Raw genomic sequence first — 19855 nt, 5'->3', positions numbered from 1 at the left:
GCAAACACGTCTGATTTAGCATTTAAGGTCTTTCTAGAAACCATAATCACAGAATGAATCTTGTATGTTACCCATGACTGCAATCTACATTTCAAAACTTCCTAAATATTGACACTTCAGTTGTTATATTCAGATTTAGACATTCAATTGAAAAACAGCACTATTAATTTCCATAATTTAAATAGTAAAATTTGGTATAAGGGTAGCTTGGAAAAACCTGGCCCATAGGTAAATTTCAGCTGCAATATGAATTCTGTACAGGAACTACTAAGTTAACATGTGATGTTAGCAGACATATCAAGGTGTTTTGTTTTGTGTTTCTTTTTGTGTCAGTTTTGGATTGTGGAATAACACGCAACCACCCCTAGGCTGGGCTCTTAACTACATGCATATACTTCTAAGGATTCTTAGCCTGCAGTAGCTGTGCTGCTACTATGCTATGGTATGAGCTAGCAAACCTGTATAGATCAGGAGTTTGCTCACAGTGCTTCATAGCAATGTTTTCTTTCAGGCCATTGCATGGCATATCTTCTCAGCATCATGTCTCTTGGCACTGCTGTGGCTTCAACTGTTCTATTTACACCCCAAAGAATTTTACTCGTAACTGTGCTGCAGAGCACTTACATACATGTACTGAAAATTCCAATTGGTTGGGTTTGCCAACATTTAATCAAACTTATCAATTACTGAATGTCATATTATATTACCAACTTTGCTTAGTCTCATTTACTGCTGAATAAAGGAGGAAGAAACAGCAGTTTTAATGCATTACTCTTAGGATATATTAACAGTTCTGATCAACTGAGGCACAAATGTAGATGGTGACCAACAAGTCATACTTAGGTCATTGAACTTGTAAGTGCACATTTTTTTTATTTATTTTTTGACATTGCTCCAGATGTATGCATCACCAACAAGAAGGATAAAAAGGACCATGTAATGTAAATATAATATGAATACTACTGTGCACTCAATGAAAATGTTACAAGCACTGCCCAAGGGGCACATGACATCCTGTACCTGTATTAAGCTACTGGATAGCAGAAAATCAGAATTCATTCCAGCTTCAAAGCAATATACCTAACTGCTCACAATCACTTCAGTCCCTAGGTAAATTGCATATTGCAGCTAGTTTTTTCAGCGCCTTTGTTAATTTAAATTGATTACAACTGGAAGCATCTGACTACGATTTATGCATGCTTATTGCTGTAAAAGAAATAAGCCACCTTCAAAGTTATTGTGCAAGTATTTTAATAAGATTCGCACACATCTCAAAAAATTCTATTGTATGACTGCCTGGTCTTGGAGTTAAGTCAGCTGTTGAAGAGTCAAGTGAAGAGGTCACTGATGAGGTAAGGGACGTATCTGCAGATTTTCCTTGTGCATCACCATCTGAATCTTTCTGACAAGATCTATAGTTGCTCACTGAACCTGATCTTTGTGGAGTTGCAGTCCCAGACTTGGTTTCAATAATTTCATCTGAAAAAGGCAGTAGAGAATTAAAAAAAGTAGTCATTCACACCAAACCAGCCAGAAGAACAGCAAAACATCTTTCTCTTCTCAGACTTAATTTTGTTTTTAAAATCTTCATTAATATATAAACAGCTCTTGTGAAGTATATATAAATAATAAAAAATAAAAGCTTATGCAAGCAGTAACAGAAGTAATTGTCCTTATGTAAATTAGTACCGTGCTATGAACTGTGCTTCAGGACAGATCAACAGAGCAGCAGTCATCATGATCTTCAGTTCAGTAAATAATTTCAGTGGCTAACAGTTCAATTGATCTACCTAATTTATCTTTAAAGTTAACAAGTTTATGTTGTTTAAACCAAATAGCAGTTCAGACACTCTGTAGATGCTTTTTGCTAGTATCTACTTTGTTTTTATTGTATTTGGTTATTTTTTATTTATATTGTCAGAATAATTGATGCATTAATTGCTAGTATTTACAAAAGTGAAAGATGAATGAATGTGTTTCATTTTGTATTTTGTACACCTTAGGCTATGAGTTGCTATAGCAAATTAAGCTTACCTCCCACATTAGGAAGAAACACTTCCATCTTAGAAGTAAGTTCTGCTGAAGTATCTCTAATCTTACTTTAGAAACTGAACATTAGCTTGACTCACACTTGTCAATAAGAAGTTATTTCCAAGAAGAATTGGTGAGCACAGAACTCTCTTTTTGCATCAAAGCTACTTGAAACTACAGTTCCATAAAAGAAATACTGAACAGATGTTTGTGGCAAAAAAGGAACAATGAATCAGCTTCACGATTGAAAGGGCTGGCAAGTCCATGCCATTATGTTGTCCTCAGGAGCAGAAAGCTAGGAATGCTCTCCTCTAAGCTGAGTGACTAGGCAGTCTTCACCCATCCAACTGTGTTTCTATTTTTCTTATGTTACAGTTGGTTAGTACAGGAAAGTGATTAGTCCCCTTTATCAAATGTCACTGGATCTAAGCAACCAGCTGTATCATTCTAAGGGATGAAACAAGAACAGTAGAACTGAGTCATATTAAAGTGACCAAAGACACAACATAAATCATCTTATACTGCAATCCAGGTGGACTCCAGCAAATCCTTTTTCCATGCCCTCATGTTTTCCTAGGTATGTTACATAAACCACTAGCTGTAGGCAATTTTGCTTATTTTTCTATTCTGCCCCAAAAAACACATTTAGTCTGTAGCTCTTTAGTTCATTTTCAGGCAGGTACCTAACTTACAGCTGTACTGTCATTCTATAAAGTATGATCTTTGCTTAGGTTAAACTACCAGCTTAGAAGGCACTTTAGTTACTGCATTTACAATTCCTAGCTCAAATAACCTCTATTACCACCAATGGTGCACTGATCTTGGCTTGCAAGTGAATCATGAGAATACTGTGAGAACAACTTGAGCGTATATAAGCTGAAGGACAGGTGGCCTGAGTAAATGCAAGCTCAAGAACAAAATGCAGAGGCCACAAAACTTGTCAAGTGAAGATAAGAAAGTAGAATAGATGTCCTGTTTTTGAAGATGAAATGGCAAAACAGATGCCTCAGCTCAATGTAACATCAGTGGGAACCAGTTCAGGCTACCCATCCTTAAAGGCTGGAAATTTACAGCAAAAATGACTAGTAGCTTTAATCCCATGATCACCAGGGATATCAATCATTTCTTGGAATTCAGTCCATGTCCTTGGGATATAATAAATATGTATGTGCGATGTATTTAAATATGCAGCCATTTCTGTCTTTGGTGTGCATGTCTGGTGAGCGATTTCCATGCACCCAGTGCTGTAATAAAGGGAATACCTGCTTGACATAACTCATTGGTGTGTCAAGTTATTTTGTCAGATTTCTTGGTGTCATAGTTAACATCCAGCAACTCCTCATTCCCTCCTACATTTCCCAGCTCAATGGCAGAAGGAAATCTTAAGGCTAAAAGCAAGAAAACTCACGGGTAACAAAATAAAAGATGTTTTAATAAAAGAAAGTAAAAAAAAAAAAACAGTGTGATGCAAAGGCAGTCATTCACCACTTCTCACAACATGACTGATGCCCAGCCAGACTCTGAGCAATACCTACCTCCCCAAAATCTCCCTGGCCTTAGTTTTATGGGGGTTTTGTTTGCTTTTGTTGTTGTTGTTTGACAAACATGCTACTGTACGTCGTAGCATATCCCTACAGTCTGTCTGGATCACCCGTCTAGGCTGTCTCCCTCTCCAACTTCTTGTTTACCCTTGGCCTATGTACTAGACATAGCAACACAAAGAAAAGGAAAACCTTGATACTTTGCTTGTTCTGCTCATCAGTAGCCAAAACACTGGTATTATCAACACTTGGTCAAAAATCCAGAACACAACATTATACAGACTGATACAAAAATATTCCATCTCAGCTAGACTCAGTAAAGTACAAATCAAGAAAAGACAGTACAACTACACAACAAGCTTTATCTTCACATGGAAAAGATGTTCACAGGTCTAAATTAATGTTTTAATCTGTCCCTCAGACAGGTTAGGTTGATCTAAGTATTGCCTCTTCACAGCACTGTAACCTTTTGTACCAGTGACATTAGTGCTGGTAGAGACACACAAAGCAGAAATTCAGGAGTTGATGTAGCAAAAAAGGGTTTTGAGACAAACCAATTAATCATTTGATCACAAGAGCAAAGAATCACAAGTGCATGAGGAAAAAATAAAGCCCAATCCGAGTTCTAGTGTTTATCTGATAAAGGGCAAAAGTTTTAATTTACTTATTCACAAGTAAATTAAGACCTGCCACTTAGAACAATTTTCCTTGTAACTACATTAATGCAAGTCTTCACCTACCATCAATGCTACGGAAGTCCAGTAAATATGTTCTGCTGTCCACCTGATACAGCTGTAAACTCATTTTAGAATACGCACTTGTCACTGGATTCTTCCTTCGAACACGCAAGTAGTATGGATTTACAACCTAGTACAAAAGAGATTTGAGTTAATGACCAGAAATGCTTGAGATGCAGAGCATACTGTTCTTATTTCAACTCACTAGTATTAAGTGATTTCATACTTGCCTGTCAGGGTGTGTTTTTTTCTCCTACTGAAAAAAAACAACACACACAAGCACCCACAAACATCCTCAGAGCCCCAGTAGAAATGATAGACATGTTAACAAGATTTCTTCTGTCAGATAAACTGTCTCTCCCAAAACCATTCTTATACCATAAGCAAAAGTTATCAGCACACACACACACAACTGTTTTCCAGTAAAGAAGCGTCATCAGAAAAACTGAGGAAGAAAACCCTCTAACTTCAATGAGGTATATGAAAAAAACAGCATTCCTTTTAATTCATGATATAATACTGGGCAGCTTGACAAATCAAGCATGCACTCCTGGATTTCAGGTTCTAAATTGAAACAGTTAATACATACATATGCAATACATTTCCTGGAAACCACATCCATATTCATCATTTTATAAGAATTCATTAATATATGTTAATGTCCCTTAGGGTGTGCATAGTGGGAACCCAAGGTGGTCACAGACCACTTACTTCATCCTCATTTTTCCATCTTCAGCTTCCTCCTGATGTCCCTTGGCTGACCTTCTTGTTCTCCCCCAGTTTGGCAAATTTTCATTGCTTGTTATGTCGTAACAAGCAACTTTCTATCTCGGTACACTATAACTCAAAACAATTTACGTGAAACCCAAGAAGTTCTTGCACTCAGTGAATGCAAAGATAAAAGTAGTCTATTGTGATTTCAGTGAAGCATGGATCATTCAGAAAAACACAACTGTTCACGTATTAAGCAAAGCAAAACTGGGAAGTTTTAGAACTAGGAAATTCTAATGTATTTTCGCTAAACTAATATGTTGGTAGTTAAAATAATGTATTGATCACTACTGCTAAACCAGCCTCTATCAGGAAGATCCATTTTTTCAGGCTTCTAGGCTATGTAACAACACAGCTCAAAAATCTACTGTTGGTTGTAGTAAAGAAATTATATTCTTTTACCTTCCATTCATAATCCAGCTGCTTAATTGCTCGACACACTTCGGCCATTATATCATTTGGTCGACTCTGACTCCGTATGCCCAAGTGCCACTTGGCTCTTCTAACACCCTGGTGTTTTGATTTCTGTGGATTCAGCTCATCAAGAGTATGGCGAGGACGGGGTGCTTCAGCTACTAAGAATGGCACTCTTTCAGGATGAGGGCGAGACAGATGGTGATCATCAAGAAAAGAATCTGGCGGGCTTGTAGCCAGGTAGAAGTCTTTGGCCTCGTTCATTATTCTTCTGTTATCTATAATGAGGTGATAAGCAACTGCTAAAGGATCCTGGTGATTTCGGCTATACAGACAACTCAGCACTTCCTCTTCAGTACATTCAAACTTCTCACATACTTCTTTTAAGGCTTCATCATCAATCATGGTAGAGCTATATGAAGGGTCTTCGGGAAACAAGTATTTGGGAAGGTCCTGCTTAAACCACTCATGTTCCCTAGATTTAAAAATAAACAGACTGTATGTAGAGCAAGCCTTTTTAGCATTACATTCTTTTTAAAAAGTTACATGTATGCAAAGAAATCACAACTGTTAGCCCAAGAGTTCCTTCTCTGTGCTTCCAACAAAGCAACCCATATACTAAAGCAAATGAAAAATTACATAAAGTAGAAAGTAAGCATTAATGGCTTCACAACATTTTGTTAGACATTCAGCACTAAAAAATAAAAACCCACACCTTCTTTCCTAGAAGTGTTGCAACTATCAGAGCTCCAAAAACACCCTACTGTAACTCATCAACTTGATGTATATACAAATGCGTGGTTTTTTTTTTTTCTTCCTCTAGTATCTTAGATTCAAGAATATTTCAACTGAAATTCTTATGCTACCCTGGTAAAATTCTTAGCCAAGAAGTTGTTTGTCCAGAAACCAATACTGCTGCAGTTTTGCAAGTCATTCTGCAGCAGCTTTATAAATACAGTCCTAAATCAAGAGTTTCTCAAAATTTGTATTAAGCATATATTTTACTGTGGTCTCTAATAAGTACTTCTTTGTCCAGGGAGATAAAAACCACCAAATGCCAAATGATCAGCTGATCTTTTCCTCTCAGACTGTAAAACAAGGGTAAGCTGTCTGACTAATTTCTTCATACTACATATGTGCACTAAGATAATAATTCTAACACTCTTTGAACTGACATCAGTTAGATTTTTACCTAATGTCTCTGATTGTTGCTCTCTTCATTGGATCCACTTGCAGCATATGTTTCAGAAGACTAATGACAGATGGATTCAGGTACTGAGGGGTATAAAAGATGCCATCACATATCTTCTTAAAAAGCGTTGGCACATGATCATCATCAAATGGAAGTGTTCCACATAACAAAGCATAGAGAATGACCCCACTGCTCCAAATATCTACTTCTGGACCTGCATATAACCTGGGAAAATATTATTTGTGATTTGTGTTTAATACTTTAAATAGACTTAGAACACACACCACAGTTTCTTATAATAATTGCACAAACTTAGCGACAACTAATTTTCCAAGTACTATAACATGCCTCTGTTGAACTCGAGTGCCCCCCTTTTTCAAATACGTACTGAAATCTAGGAAGCAAGTGTGTAGTTTCCCCTCTATTCACGTATAAATCCTCCAAAAACACAATTAAAGACAATGGTCAACTGAAAGAGTTGCTTCTAATACCAAGAAGCCTGTGTTACATATTGCACAGATTCCACTCAAACAATGGTAATGAGGTCATCCACCTATTCCCCAAATCTTAGATGCTGGAAAAATTCAAGGGAAGACCATTTACCTAGACTTACCACATCTATGCTACTGCCCAGATAAAGAGGACACGTGCCCTGCCATCAACAACAGATGATATTATGTTAGATGTAAACAACAGACTTGTCAATGACAGTCCAAAAAAAAAAAAAAAAAGCAGAAGTTATGTTCAGGCTAAATACCCATTCTGCAGCAGGTATTTCATGGCCACTCAACTTTGCAGAAGGCGCTGCCTCTAATTCTATCCATACCTCTACTTCCTATACCAGGCACATTATACATACTGGATTTGGGGCACTAGGCATCACCTCCACCTTACAGGAGCTATTCAGAGCTGGTTCTGAAGTTCTTATAAAAGACTATTAAGGCAATTAATGGATCAGCATACTTCACATCAAGCTGATCAAGAATTCTACAGCCTTTAGGATAAGCCAGTAAAGTAACTGAAGTACATGCACACATGCATCCAATCAAAAAAAAAGAAACTACCTTCCTGAAATTACTTCAGGTGCAGCATAGTTAGGGGAACCACAGCTTGTTCTTAAAAATTCTCCATCAGACATCATATTCGATAGACCTGAAAGTGCATAAGAGTAACTACTAAAAATTGAGACAGCAAAATGATTTCACTCTGACTAGTAAGGTACCTATGTAGCAAACAGTACAGGTATTTGTAAGATCAACTGTTTTACATTTTACACTAACTATATCTTTCTTCCCCAATCACATCTTTGGAATTCATATTTTACAGAGCAGTATGTTTCCCAAATATAAAGCACCATCCTTGCATTGTACTTCCAAGAGTGTTAAATATCTGCATTTCACACACAGAAAAGCAAGTAATAAGAAAGTCATGTTTGCAAGCAGTAAGGTGTGGAACTAAGTCTCATTTCAGAGAAATATTGTTAAGTAAGACCAAATAAGGCAGCTCTTACTCAGCTTTTTGCTCAGTAAGAAAAAATATCTGACCTGAAAAAGAAAGCACAAAGGAAATAAAATTGCACAGATGTGCAAGAACAGTATTTCTAGGATAAAGTATTAATGCTTACCAAAATCAGCTATCTTGGCATTCATGTGTGCATCAAGCAACACATTTTCGGGCTTCAGATCTCTGTGAACTACCATGTGCCTGTGACAGTAATCCACACCAGAAAGGATTTGCTGGAACAGACGTCTACTTTCCTTCTCATCAAGCTAAAACAAGAATTTTAAAAAATCCTGAGACAGTGAAAGGTAACTTTTTCCATTTATATTAATTACAGAAAATTTTCTAATGACCTGAAGCTATCATTTACAGTTTTGATACTTTATTCAGCACATCTTTGTAGCAGAAAACTTCATAGCTTACATAATTCTGCTTCTATCACAGCTCTAAAATGAGTAAGATAAAACAATGTCCACCTATACAACAGCCACTGACATCTGTCAATCATAATTTGGAAATTGGCTCAGTAAAAATTATATACTCAGTAACTAGAAACATTATCACCCTAACTTTAATTCTATCTAACTGAAATACCAAGGTACTTCGATACTTAAGTACATAATGAGATTTAAGTAAAACAAAAGCTACAGACAGCCATTGAAGAGACCATAATTTTTAGCAATTGATACTGCTAATGGCAACTTTGCCCAAACAGCACACTTAGTTGTGCATTCTTATGAACATGTCCTACACTATGTCAAAGTTAGCCACTTTTAGTTATTTGTTAAACTCACCTATCTAGACAGCTTGCATTTAGATTGCATTTGCATTACAGAATTAACAGAAACCAGTAAAAGAGAGTAATAAGGGCAGAATAACAACTTCCCAGTAACAGAAATAGTTCCTTAGCAAAGCAGTAAAAAAAGAGCATGACCAAAATATATGAAGATCATGTTAACATGCTATGGAACTAAATACATTTACAAGATGTAACCATAAAACATCTTTATTTTAAAAGCTAACAGCAAAATGACACTGAATACATTCAAAAAAAACACACCTTCATTTAAAAGAATGTTGCAAAAGCAGTAACAGAATGCAAGACATTGATTGCATAGTTTAACTACTACTTACCCTTCCATTTTTACAGATATAATCAAAGAGCTCTCCTCCAGAAACATATTCCATCACCATGAAAATGTCAGTTGGGGTACTGATGACCTGGTACCTGACAGAGAAAGGAATCTATTAGTCTAGGTGCTCAGGTTGAGAACTTAATTACATCTGGTTAAATATTTTAAAGTATATTTCTATGTATACAATTACTGAAATAACACTTTCTGAGAAGCTGTTTCCTTACTTTTTACTGAAGGATGCCGCTGCTGTACAGACTAGTAGAAAATTTATATTTCTCCACCAAGAACATCAGCATCCACACTTTCAGAAGAACATTCTTAGCCCATATGATTTCCGTGAAAGTATTTAAGGGTTACCACTCAGACAGCTTTGCTCAGTGAGAAATAAATGTAAAAAGACTTCTGTAGCTCCTTGCAAACATACACCCTTCAGCTCTATTTATGGCAAAGGAATGTTATTGTCTATTAAAGTGTACTTCAAGATTGAAAGTATTAATAATGAAAAACAATTTTTTTCCACAGTTTATCATTGTATTTCTATTAACTTTAAAAAAAATTAAGAGTAACTACTTAAAATACTTCGAAGTACTTTCTGTGCACCTTTACATAAAAGGTTAAATATAAGTATTTATTTTCCCCCTTTACAGTAGTCAGAAGCAACTGATTCTTTATGCGATTAAAATAATACACTCTGATAACTATTTAGTCAAATTCAGATATAACATTAAGAAAACAGGACAGTCTCTTCCAGATGAAAATGAAAGCTTTTAGACTCAAGCACATGAAAATTCTGACTTCTAAACCAGGTGAATTCACACTTGCACTACTAACTCACTCAAAAGGCTGATTTCAAGACAAGTTTGCTAAGTCATTCTTTAACTGCACAGATAGCAGTGAGTTCATTCAGGTGAACCCATGTAGACCTATTTCAACAGCTTACTATTATGGTATACAACACTGTAACAACCTTGATACCACTGAAACAGTTATCAAAGTAAGATCTTCAAAAAGCTAGTTGAAGATGCCTTATCTTCACCAATTTTTTGCAATTTCTTGGTTGAAAATACCTCTACGTACTTGCTCATAACCATACATATTCTGAAGCCATGGCCAAGCCTCGCTACTGAAGAAATCATACTTTAAGCCTTTCAGAAAGAAATTGCAGTGCAACCTCATTTCTAACAACATTACATTTCACGATTTTCTCTTTACTTGAGAAAACAATAAGCTATACAATTCAGACCATCGTGAAATGCAGTTCATAGCTGAAGTCCCCACAGTGATTTCCACTTTCTGGGTGGAGAGACTGTGAAAAATGTTGGAAGATAAACCTCTCAACATCTCTGAAAAAAAGCCAGTCCACACCTCCTGGAAGATGCAACCATTCTTCTCTATAGTCAGCTCATTTTTCTAGTTACAGAAAAGGCAACCGCAGAACACAATACCAATAACAGAAGTAAGACCAAACTCCACAGAGTGGATGACTGATTGTAGGAAGAATAATTTTTACAGAAGAAAACACCAAATATTCTATTGCTAGTCTAAAGAACGGAGAGATGCTTCAAAGGACTTTAATTAAAGCATGATAAAGACAGACCTAAGTCTGTGGTTATTTTAGAATCCATTTGGATGTGATGCTCAAGGACATGATTTCACGGTAGGCTGTTAAGAGTTCGGGTAGCATGGTTTGGTTGCCGTAGGACTTGATGATCTTGAAGGTCATTTCCAACCTGAGCAATTCTATGATTCTGAAGTTGTAAATACTGATAAATCTATACAGTTTTTAATAAAGTAAGACAGTTTCTAATTTGGATCATTTGTCATTTAACTGAGGAAAGTCATTTACTTTTATCCCACCAGTTCCTCAGCCTAGTTCCTAATAGCATAAGCAGCATGACACTAAGTTATCAGCAAGTTAAACTGAGTAACAGTATAAATTATATCAAATGTTATTCATATACAGGGTAATTACCCTTCAGCTTTAGAAATTCAAGCCAAACACCTGAAAAGTTTAGTATTCTTCATCTTTTCTGCCACCTCCTACATCTTGACCCTTCCCTTCATATGCTGAAAAGAAAGCATTTCTCGCAGCACTATTCACTAAGAAATTGTTTCCTTGAAAACTGTTCAGCTGACTTAACAGCTTAACAGTACCAGAAGTACACATTCCTATTCTGCCTCGTATCTTGGCTGGCACACTGACAATTTGTGTTTTGACTACAGTTATGTGGTTTTGACTTTTTACAGTTATGTTCTTGAACACTGAACTAAAGAAAGTTATTGAGATGATGCGACAATCTGATTTAGCACCAGTTTGTATTATTGTTAAACCTAAAAGAACGTGTAAGATTGGCACCTAACAGTGCTATCACGATCCTAATACAAGGCTGAAAATACAAAAAACCTGCCATTCCACAATTAAAAGTAAGAATCATCCGCACTCTAGATGTGTCTTATTATATGCATAGGCAGGCTGTATAAAAAGGCAAAAATCAACAGCATTTATATCTGGTCTTAGAAAATAAATAACAAAGTGTCTAGTCTGGGACATACTTAGTTGTACTCTGAACTCTACTGATGAACCACTGATTGCCTAACAGACAGGCAGGCAATGATCTAAATACCAAACCTTTTTTTATTTTTGTGCATACTAGACATGTGGTAACAGCTATATAAAACAATTCTGAAGTATAAGATCACACTTAACAGACTGCACAACCTTAATTCTGAAAAGCTTCGCAGAGCCATCTACATTGGAGAAATTGCAGGTCAGATCAAACACAATTAAAATATTAAAGCACTCCTCTCTGTCCCACAGAGAATATCAGTTTTGTGAAAATACATTACAGTGGATACTGAAAACGGAATACTGCTTCCTGGAAGCTGTTTAGTTTATATTACTGCCCTTTGGACACGCTTCAAAGTCAGTGAGAGCAAAAAAGATTACTGCTTAAATAGATCTGATTATGGCAAGTAGAACTTACAGCTTAATAATATGAGGATGTCTGAAGAGTTTGAGGTTCTGAATCTCCCTGCGAATTTTTCCTACAACATCAAGGCTGCGAATTTTCTGACGATTCAGGATCTTCACTGCAACTTTATGTCCAGTTAACTCATGTTTGCCAACTGCAAGAAATAAAAAGTAATTTAGTCAGGTTCTTCAATTGCTCCATAAAGGACACTCACTAGATCTTTTCAAATATAGCCAAGAAATACTACAATTAAGATACTAAATATTCCACATATCCCCATTACCTTTAGGGAGGTTGAAGACCAGATGGCACATCATTTCTGCGGTAGTACCCCAAATACCTCTCTCAATTCTACTGAGAGATAGGAATTTAAAAATGTTAAGAACAACAATCTCACACTCTGAACTCTTGAAGCATGTCTAAATTTTTGCACTACTGCAAGCAAAACATTTTTGTATCCCAAAACACTGCCATCTTTGTTAAGGAGGAAGACCACTTCATTTCTCTGTATGAGTCATTCTAAGCTCATTTGATAATCCCCTCAGACATGCTCTCCCAGCAGCTTTTCCACTCTAACAGCAAGCACTGCTGTTACTAAAACATAACTGCATCCTTTCCCTCAAGAAACATGTTTCAGTAATTCAAATTATTGCTAATAGTATCCAATCCCATTGAGGCACCATCCCTAGCACTGTACAAGAAGCGTTTAGATGAGGTGCTAAGGGATTTGATTTAGTAGTTGGGTAGGGATAGTGATAGGAGGATGGTTGGACTAGCTGATCTTGTAGGTCCTTTCCAACCTTATGAACCTATGAACCTATGAACCAATCCTGAAATATTTGTAGCAGTTTCACACTACAGGACCTCCACGTAGTAAGCAAGTCTATCACACCAGAGCTTCATTATATAAATGCCAAAACATAGATGAAATGCATGAAATAGGATCCAGCGTTAGCTGCAACAAGCAATCTCTTACAGAAGTTTTTAAGTTCCTTTCACACTTCTAGAATTTTTGTTTTAGAGAAGTTGGTTGCATAAAACATTTTCTAGACTGTTACATCTCAAATTCCTTAAGTTTGCAGGTGCTTTTGGAAAAGACCACACAACAAAGCTACTAAGAAAATTCAATACCATATCACAGGTATGCTCCAGAACGTAAGCACCTCTTTCACTATAAGACTCTGATATCTTCATAAATTTCTGGAGGCAGTCATTCAACACTGTTACCATTACAACTATGTCCATTTCAGTTCAGTCAACATTTGACCTCCTGCCTTCTAAAGGCAAGCCACATTCCAGGACACTAAATGGTTCATTTCTGTCCACCTGACTGACACTGCTACCTCTGCAGAACACAGTGTACTTGCAGACATACATGTATCTCTTCATGCGAAGAATTTATCTAAACCCCAAGCTTTATTTAAATACAGCCACAGGAAGGCCATTATAAGCAATTCTAATGTTTTGTTAATAACTGCACTCTGGAGAACTAGTTCCAGTGTATTATACCTCACAAATAATGCATTTATCTGCAAAGCTCTCAAGAATTCTGCATTTTATTGTTATTTCAATGTGCAGCTAGTTGATCTGGAAGCACTTATCTTGCTTTCAGAAAAAAGAAAGCATTAGTGAAAACGGCAAGGGCAAGCACAGAATCAAGGACTAAACCAGTACTCAGACGGTAAAGCTTCAGGCTAGTGATACAAGATAACCAATGTCTTCCGAAAGACACAGTTCCTTCCCAAATTAATGGTTAGTTTCCAGCAGCAATCTGCATTCAAGAGTTAACTTTGACAAAAATAGGTCAAGTCTATCAATCATTTCTGACATGAAGCTCGCCACATTTAGCTAAAAATACAATGCAAGCAAGAAAAAAATTAATAGCAGAGAAACAGATATCAATAAACTTGTCCTCAATACTGTTTGCCTAACAAAAAGACAACTACTCTGTGAAACAAAGCAGTTTGTATAAATTCCAGCAGGGAAATAACAGCATAATGAATCATGCAAGACCCTGAACCACCATAATGTGGTAGTGGGACAAAGTCTGTACCCAACAGCACAGACATGCTCATTCCAACTGCATTGTGGGGAGAAGAAAATAAGCCTCCTCCGATTCTGAAAAGCTTTTATCTAAAAAAAGCACCAGAATAACCAAAACACTGTATAAGAATGTTCACGCTGCTGAGGAATGAAGGATAGCATATGTATTTGAGAAATTAAACACCTTAGCATATACTCAATTCTGACACACACAGACTTATCTATCAGTAAATTCGTTTCATTTCTGATTTGTCAGCACACCCTAGATTGAAACAGGCTTTTCTACCTCTTCAGCACTGTTTGATAACTTTAAAGAAATTACTGAAATGAAAATACAGCAAAAACCTGAGAAGTGTTTAGCAAATGAACAAGTTTAATGACATATTTACTCAGTAGTTTTTGCACCTTTGGCCATTTTTCCCCTCAAGTTTATGGTTATACAAAAATCTAGCTTTAAGATTGGAGCTTCCAATCATCACCCTCTTCATGAAATAAGACTGACTTTTTGCAAATATTATCCACAGAGTATACCAGCCAACCACCACAGATCACATACTTCAAATACTAAGGAACACTCTTGTCAGAAAATCTTTCATTCTTCCCAGACAAAAGTAATTTTCACTTTGCTGTTCAATGCCATAGCAAATACAAGTGTTTTTATATGCTTAAAAAAAAATCAAGATAAAAAGATCAGTTGTTTTATTTCACTACTGTAAAGTAGCTATGGAACATTCTTATTCTGCACGTACCTCACATTTGAACTAATCTGTAACTCCACAAATAAGCAATCAGATATTCACATGCCTTAAGAACTAACTAACTTTAAGATGGAGCAGTTCAAAGTATATTGTGACTGCTGGCTCTTCTTTAATGCAGCACAAGAATGGAACTGAAAGCAAGACCTCAGATGATAACATCATGTACAGCCCATAGAAAAACAAGAAGCCAGTGTTATCTTTCTGTAAGCTACTCTGTATTACCTCTTAGCATAAGTTTTATCTACAAAAGGGCTGGCTTACAATTTAGAAGTGTATTTAAGTTAATCAAGTTAATCATTCTAAGACTATACGAGTCTTTAAAAATAAAAGCATTGCAAAGAAAGATCCCCTTGCAAACTTAGTATTTCTCTATTTATTCTTTGATAACAGGCTCTAGGTTGACAATCATCTAGGCTCAAAAAGTCCTTCAAGAGCACCATATCCAACTATCAACATGACCTACCAAGTCTCATCACAAAACTGCATCTCTTAGAGATGCATCCACACATCCCTTAAATACCTGCAAGAACTGAGACTCCACCTAAACAGCCCATTCCAATACTTGCCCTCTCTCTCAAGAAAAGAATTTGGATATCCTATACAAATGCCCTCAGTGCAACCCAGTAACATTTCCCTGTGTTCTACCACTAACAAAAACTGCCTTCAGGTTTCAATACGGCTATGTACAGCAGCAATTTTTCAATGATACAGAGATAGATCCTTAGTCACTAAAAACTGGACTTTATTAAGTCACGTGTAATTATACAGACTCAGTCTGGCAGACCTGGCATTGCTGCGTGGCTCTCATTTGGCCATAGTTAAAGCTGTATGAAATGCAGAAGATTGATGAGATCTTTGGCACAGGAGATCACAGAAGTGCAACTTATTGGCAGGAGAAGACTCTTACATTTGCCTCATTTTACAGTTAGACTATTTTAGTGGTCTTTTTCAATTCTGTGATTACATGTAATTAAATACATTGACAGACATCAACAACCCAAGCCAAGACTCAGTAGAGAATAGCACCCTTTAAAACTAAGCTAAATAATGTTGTTACTAACTTGAAAAGGAGTTAATGCTGTGCAAAGACATATTACTTAAACACATCAGAGAGTAAACATATTCACTGTTCTCTCCCAAGACTCATTAAGGCCTGTTTACATCATTTTTGCAGTCTATACAGATCACTCTCCTTAGCCTAATTTTAAAGGCTTGGACAAATATTTTGTATTTGCATCCACAAACAGTACCCTCACTGTCATTACAAATTACTTTTAGTCTGACTGCTCCTCTCTTTATGAAATCTAACCATCTGAAACACTTGGAAGTAAGTTCTGATTTTGGTTTCAGCAGGAAATCTAAAAAAAACATCAACGTTAAAATCATAATAACAGAATGGTTTGGGTTGGAAGGGACCCCAAGGATCATCAAGTTCCAACCTCCCTGCCACAGGCATGGCCACCAACCTCCAGATCTGGTACTAGACCAGGTTGCCCAGGGCCTTATCCAACCTGGTCTTAAACACCTCCAAAGACAGAGCATCCAACACCTCTCTGGGCAGCTTGTGCCAGCACCTCACCACCTTCACTGTAAAGAGCTTTCCCCTTGACATCCAAAATTGCTGAGGTTAGAAAGTGTTTTATGCCAAATGCTTGTAAAACTTAAGTGAAAATACACTTCATAAAACTAATTTATTTTTAGCATTCTTTTTTCAGGTCAGTGGTGTTTTTGCTTTGCCTGGATACTGGCTAGAACCAGTTGTCTTCTCATGAATAAACATCTGAGGCATAGTCAGATGAACTAAGTCAGTAATTAACTCAGGATCATAGCACAAAATTAAGTATCAAATGGGCAGAACATCAAATCAGTAACAACAATCTGTGGTAGTAAAACACCAAGTGAAAAGCTGAATTCATCAGACAGCTAGCTTAATTGTGGGAGACCTTTGATAATTACTCACAAATCTCTGGTTTTCCAGTCCATTTTTAGAGCTGCCACTGCTGTTAAATCCCCTCTTCCAAGAAGACTGTTGTGGTTTAACCCCATTTAACATGGCATTATACTAGACACCATGAAGAAAATCAGCTCTGCACCAGCCACAACAAAGCAGTCTTCCTGACCCCACATCCCACAAACTCAAGTAAAATTCTAGCTGGGTAAAAAAAAAAAAAAGGGGGGGGGGGGGCGCAACCTTTTTCTTAGAGCATAATCTTTCACTGCCAAATGATGGAACCTTATCAGCATCACCAAAAGAGGCAGAGGAATTAAGGATTTTTTTCCTACCAGGCATCATACTTGCTACATGCTTTTTACAGCCCAACAGTGCAAGTCTGAGATAGAAAGAAACTTCAGTTACCACCAGTCTTAGCACTAGGACTTTCCACACCTCTGTATCATCAGCAGTGCTCACTAGTTAAATAATTTGAGGTATTTTTTGTTTGTTTTAAACGCTTTGCCTTTTGTAAAGCACGAAAGCTTATTGTCTTTATAAGGGTGTCAAACGTTTGCGGGACAAAACACGATTGTGTTTTGTCGACGGGCAGCTCTATCTGTATGCCGGCCACCTCTGTTACAGATGCAATCACACTTCCAGCACAGGCAGGAATTCTGCTCCGGGAACGATGCCTGCCAATGCGGAAGAGAAATCCCCCGCTCGGAGGGCCGCGCCGCCCCGCCCCGCCCCACCCCAACCAGGCCCGCCGCCGTCCCCCCGGCACCGCCGCCCCTCACAGCCAACGCTACCGCCTGCGGCCATACGAGCCAGGACCCAGACGCCAGTTCTCAGCCCTGATGCCACAAGACCCTCTCTGCTTGACAGCGCGACCAGCCTCAGGCTGGAGCCCCAGCAGCCCCCTACGCCGCCCAGCCAGGCCCCGGCAGGCACCCGGCCCCAGCCCCGACTCAGACAGATGACACGGTGCAGCGACTCACCCTTGACTTTGCCGAAAGTACCAACACCAAGCGTGTCACCTAAGATGTAGTGCCCAATCTTAACCCGCCCGTGCTCGTGCTTCTGTTTATCTGCCGCCGCCATCTTGAGCTAAGAGCCGCGTCTGCGCATAACGCTGGGCCGGTCCCCAGTGAGGAATAACCGCCCGCAGCCGGCCCCCGGAAGTGAGGGACATTTTCTCCCTTCCCGCCTTCCGCCGCAGCGAACCACTTCCGGCACAGGGACGGGTGTAGCGTACGCTGCTCCTTACAGGCTGTGTGTAAGATGATGGAGGCTGGCAGAGCCACGTTTCTGTCACTGTGTTGTACTTAGGGATGTAGTTGAGGAAGGGCAGCTGCCACCAAACCAGTCTTACTGCTACCATGACAGCAAACACAGCCACTCACAACAAACGGACCTGTCAAGGCTTCGTATTTCTGATCAGTGCCACAGATTTAACCTGTTAGTTCTTCTCAGCCATTTCCCTTCACCCGGGCCAACTGTGGTACCAGGAGAATACGACACCCCTGAAGCAGAAGCAGCCTGTCTTACCCATTTATTTATGAACACTACACTGGTGCTTCTGGACCAGAGAGTCCACCTCCCTGCTGCTCTGCCCTGGTGCACTTTCTACATACCACAGACCAGCATCTGTTTTTGTTCATAAGTTCATAAGTTCATAAGGTTGGAAAGGACCTATAAGATCATCTAGTCCAACCATCCTCCTATCACTATCTCAACCCAACTACTAAATTAAATCCTTTAGCACCTCATCTAAACGCTTGTCTTCAAACAGATTATTTTCAAATCACTTTCCTACCCTGTCTTCAAATAAACAGATGGAATTAGAAGAAAGAATGTCAATTGGGTGGTTCACATTGTAGTTCAGAGGAGGTCCACAAAGGCAGTGAGAGGGCTGGACCACGTCTCCTAGGAAGACAGACTGTGGGAGTTGGGCTTGTTCAATCAGAAGAGAAGCTCTGGGGAGATGTCACTGCAGCCTTGCAATACTTGAGGGGAGCTTGTAAGCAGAAGGGGGAGCAACTCTGTACACAATCTATAATAGCGATAGGACAAGGGGGAAAGTCTTTAAATAAGTGGAAGTTTGAGTTAAATGTTAAAAAGGAACTATTCAAAGAGTGGCAAGGCACTCACATACATTGCCCAAAGAAGCTGTGGATGTCCCGTCTCTGGAGGTGTTCAAGCCCTGGGCAGCCTATTTTGGTGGGTGGCAACTACCCAGAGGGGTTAGAACTATGTAGTCATTAAGACCATTTTTCATTTGATTAAACCAAGTCATTTGTTCAGCCAATGGCAAAACATAAGCCAGTAAAGAATGTAAGTACTACAGTTAATATGCGCCCTGTTGAAATTTGCACCAAGAACTACATTCCCCAGAGGACTTTGCGATGCTTTGCGTTCTTACGTGTTTACACTCAGAGGGAAAGATAAAAACTGTCTGCGGTCACGGGACACTCTCTTTCCTTTGGGATGGACTCAGCAGTGGGTGCTCGCTGCCGTCCGCCTTCAGCGTTAGCGTAAGGCCTTTGGTTTATCGGACACTCTCTCTTGCTCATTTTATTTGATTTATTAGCTTCAGTTCCAATTATATTGTATTATATTGTGATATTTTGCTTTCTCATATCTTATTTAGTAAATTAGCTTTCCTCCTCAGATCGTTGCAGCTGTTTTGTTTCTAGGCCCATCTCCCTTTTCCCTTTTCCCTTTCCCCCTTCCCCTTTCCTGGGGCGTGGGTCTGCGGGTGCCCCACACCAATTGTTGCAGAACTGGGCTGAACCTGCCCGTAAACCATTGACAGTGAATCATCCTT

General features: G+C 38.4%; 1 protein-coding gene across 1 annotated transcript; it reads right to left on the bottom strand.

Annotated features, from left to right (window-relative positions):
- Positions 1 to 331: 331 nt before the first annotated feature.
- PRKAA1 (protein kinase AMP-activated catalytic subunit alpha 1) lies at positions 332 to 18163 on the bottom strand. The gene is made up of 9 exons (XM_065739907.1): positions 18027 to 18163; positions 12307 to 12448; positions 9321 to 9414; positions 8311 to 8455; positions 7751 to 7838; positions 6687 to 6911; positions 5483 to 5969; positions 4313 to 4439; positions 332 to 1479 (listed from the first exon to the last, which is right to left on the bottom strand). Exons 1-9 carry the CDS (start codon positions 18127 to 18129, stop codon positions 1235 to 1237), a joined length of 1656 nt encoding a protein of 551 aa, XP_065595979.1. The 5' UTR covers positions 18130 to 18163; the 3' UTR covers positions 332 to 1234.
- Between the last annotated feature and the right edge of the window lie 1692 nt (positions 18164 to 19855).

The sequence above is a fragment of the Cyrtonyx montezumae genome, unplaced genomic scaffold, assembly GCF_038088225.1.
Source record: "Cyrtonyx montezumae isolate F1298 unplaced genomic scaffold, pur_monq_1.0 scaffold_25, whole genome shotgun sequence".
Classification (NCBI taxonomy): Eukaryota; Metazoa; Chordata; class Aves; order Galliformes; family Odontophoridae; genus Cyrtonyx; species Cyrtonyx montezumae.
Note: the sequence above shows the minus strand (reverse complement) of the source record. Positions and strands in the feature narration are given on the sequence as shown.

Excerpts from the sequence above, each read along its gene's own strand:
- PRKAA1 (XM_065739907.1), bottom strand. The coding sequence starts at position 18,129 with ATGGCGGCGGCAGATAAACAGAAGCACGAGCACGGGCGGGTTAAGATT. Across the intron at positions 8,456-9,320 it reads ATATCTGTAAAAATGGAAGG|CTTGATGAGAAGGAAAGTAG; the intron begins GTAAGTAGTAGT and ends TTCTTGTTTTAG. Across the intron at positions 5,970-6,686 it reads GCAACAATCAGAGACATTAG|GGAACATGAGTGGTTTAAGC; the intron begins GTAAAAATCTAA and ends TTTTAAATCTAG.